A 3,050-nucleotide genomic window follows, 5' to 3' on the forward strand; every position below is an offset into this window, starting at 1 on the left:
CCCTCACCAAAATCAAGGAACCTTCCATGAGGGGACAGATTTCTTAAAATTTCAATAAAAACTATAAACAATGACCTAAAGTATTACGCTCGCCAGTGGCCTGGTGGCAAGAGCTCTCGCTTCACACGCTGAGTTTCCGGGTTCGATTCCCGGCAAGGGTAGAAACATTGAGTGTGTTTCTTTACACTGGTTGTCCATGTTCACCTATTAGTAAAAGTAGGTACCTGGTGTGGGTCGCATCCTTGGACAAAATTAACCTCATTTGCCCAAATTGCTCTGCATAACAAGGGGCTTTGTATGTAGTATTATGTCATTGATGTCAGCTAGACCTGTATACCTAGTACATGTACTTGTAGAAATAAAGATACAATATTGTTAGTACATAAATCCAGGGACTGAAAAGCATCGACTGACGTAAGTTCGTCAATGATAAGGGAAAAGACGATTCGATTGTTAAGATACACATCAGACTAGAGTTTCAAGACCACACCAGTCATGGTCAGTACGACACCATTAGGCTTGCTCTCAGGACCTGAGTAGGATAAACTACCTGTTCTTCACCCTCCTCCCAGTCCTTTCTAACCCAAGTCAGGATTTTCAATGGCAAATTACTCATCTGTAAATATATTCATATCGAATTAAACTCTAAAGTTTTCTGCGTATAAAAAATGTGCCTTTGTTATATTTATGGGATAGGAAAATTATTATTCATTGTAACTAGTGCGGGAAGCACTAAACCCATAAGTGTCATATAGAGCCTGTGGAATGGAAGGTAAACAGATTCGATTCAAAGAGAAAACAGGTCAAATTTCTTGAATCAAAAGATTATCACCAGCTAGGCTGATGAAAGGTTCTAAATAATTTCTAAATAAAGATCCCCTAAAAGGGGAAGATTATTTAGAGCTTGAGTCTCATGATAAATATAAATAAATCTGATACTGCTGAAAATGTTCGTAATTGTATAACTGTATTACAAACAGATATGACTATTATATTTTCCAATATTAACAGCATTATGCACCCAACAAAATCCACGAAATACTATATAGATTCATATACTATATGAATATATACTATACTATACAAATACGTATACAAATTCATCACGTATATCCATCATTTATATTAAACTAATTCTTAGTCATTCGTATTTTATCTTTGCAGGTAGTGAACACTGTGGTGACTTACTTGGTGGTCCTAATCCAGTTCTACGGCAGTGGGCGTTAATGGCTACCTTCATGGAGAGATTGCTTGATAATCTCTTGTCAAGCAGCCGATGAGTATCACTCGTATACAACTCGGGGCCCATATATCCTCATTTTAAAAACAGTGAGCACTGTTATAGTGTTGTTGTTGAGGTTTTAAAGGCCACTGACAGCTTACGTCATATTGATTATGTACATGGGGAATAGTTAACCCCATAGGTCCACTTCATTGGATGAAAAGCCCTTCACCGACATCGACACCCCTAATCATTCCCACTAATGTACCTGTCCAGAAATTACAAGGATTTGATGCATGATGTCCGATCAATGATGTGCCCAGAGGGCAAGAAAGAATGAGGACAGTAACGCTGAAAAAGTATTAGTAGGTATTTGTTACAGATGCTAGGGGCAAAGCGTGAAGTATGCACCCCAACAAGGCCGTGGGAAAAGATCTAGGTATTAAATTTAAGTTAACTAATTGCTTAGCTTGTAAATTAGAGTAAAAACGACCCCTCACAACAACGCCACTCCACGACGTGAAGTGCTCATTACTGTGTACGACTGATTGTGATTTGAGATTCCTGGCAGTGTACTGATTATGACCCTTGTATTAATATAAGAATAATCCCACTAGTGCTAACAAGTGTGATAGGATGTTAATTAAATATTCCGAAATTAGCTGGGTGTATATAAATATGTATGTGTTACCTGTTAGTAAGTTAGATTATACTAATATACAGTGGAACCCCGGTGTCTGAACTTAATTGGTTCCTAGGTAGTGTTCGAACTGCGAAAATTTCGATGTCCGAAACAGAATTTCCAAGGCTTTAATTATCAGCCTCACGCATTGGAGGAAGTTGAACTGACTCTTCCAAAGTCTCTGAGTTAGGTCAGTGTCAGAGGTCACTTCAAAGAACTTTTGAAATAGGGCTTTCGTGTAAGTTTTTAACAATTGAATTTTTAAACAAGTCACAGTGTTCGGACTCCACAAAAGCGCTCAAAGACTGGGTTAATTTTTTTTCTTAACAAAATTGTTCGGATTCCGTTTTTTTTCGAAATCCGGTACGTTCGAACAACGAGGTTTCACTGCATAACCAGAAAGTCATATAATTACTCTTTATTTACTTGTAGATGTATATTTCTTCCAATAAATTCAGACTTATTACCGTCTTTTTTTTTTTACCAACTTCTAAACTTCTAATATGTTACAATATATATGAGAACAACTTGTTTTTTATATATTCACGTAGAAAAGCTAAAACCTTAATTCGTTCAGCGGGGATTGAGAGGTAGTCTGGCGTGATCTAAAGAGGGTGCCTCTAATTCCTTTTATCAATATCCCTTCACTAACATCAAGGTACTCTTTAAAAGGTCCATAACTTAATCCGTGAAACACTTAAAAAGGCGACATAAATGTCGTCAGTTTGCTTTTTTTTTCTATTCGTAACTCAGATTAGTGCTGTCTTGTAAATATAATCATAATAATAATAATAATAGTAATAATAATAATAATAATAATAATATTCTTATTATTATACTCACGTTCACAATGATGAGAAACTAAGATAAAGGCACATGAGCAAACATTTAGGACATTTTATTATGCAAAGTTTTTGACATACGCACCAGATGGGGAGTAGTGATTGTATTCCTTTTAAAAACCTTCCGCATATGCGAATGCTCCTAAATAATACAAGCCTTTACATGTTTTTATCTCACCTTCATCCATGACTACAGACGAAGAGCACAAACCATTTTTATCAGAAAGCATCAAACTTATGCATCGTAAGCACTAAACTGATGTGTCGTAACAAACGACACTTTAGGACCATTTGGCAAGCAACA

The 3,050-nt window shown here is 36.4% G+C and overlaps 1 protein-coding gene across 2 annotated transcripts in view; it reads left to right on the top strand.

Annotated features, from left to right (window-relative positions):
* Positions 1-2,368, top strand: part of Gr39b (Gustatory receptor 39b) — a 26,626-nt gene extending 24,258 nt beyond the window's left edge. For both annotated transcript variants that reach the window (XM_070092110.1, XM_053782485.2), the window contains one exon: positions 1,165-2,368. In XM_070092110.1, coding sequence (XP_069948211.1) covers positions 1,165-1,227 — 63 coding nt within the window. In that variant the 3' untranslated portion in view covers positions 1,228-2,368. The remainder of the gene's footprint in view (positions 1-1,164) is intronic.
* The last annotated feature ends 682 nt before the right edge of the window (positions 2,369-3,050 follow it).

This window comes from Cherax quadricarinatus, chromosome 38, assembly GCF_038502225.1.
Source record: "Cherax quadricarinatus isolate ZL_2023a chromosome 38, ASM3850222v1, whole genome shotgun sequence".
Lineage (NCBI taxonomy): Eukaryota > Metazoa > Arthropoda > Malacostraca > Decapoda > Parastacidae > Cherax > Cherax quadricarinatus.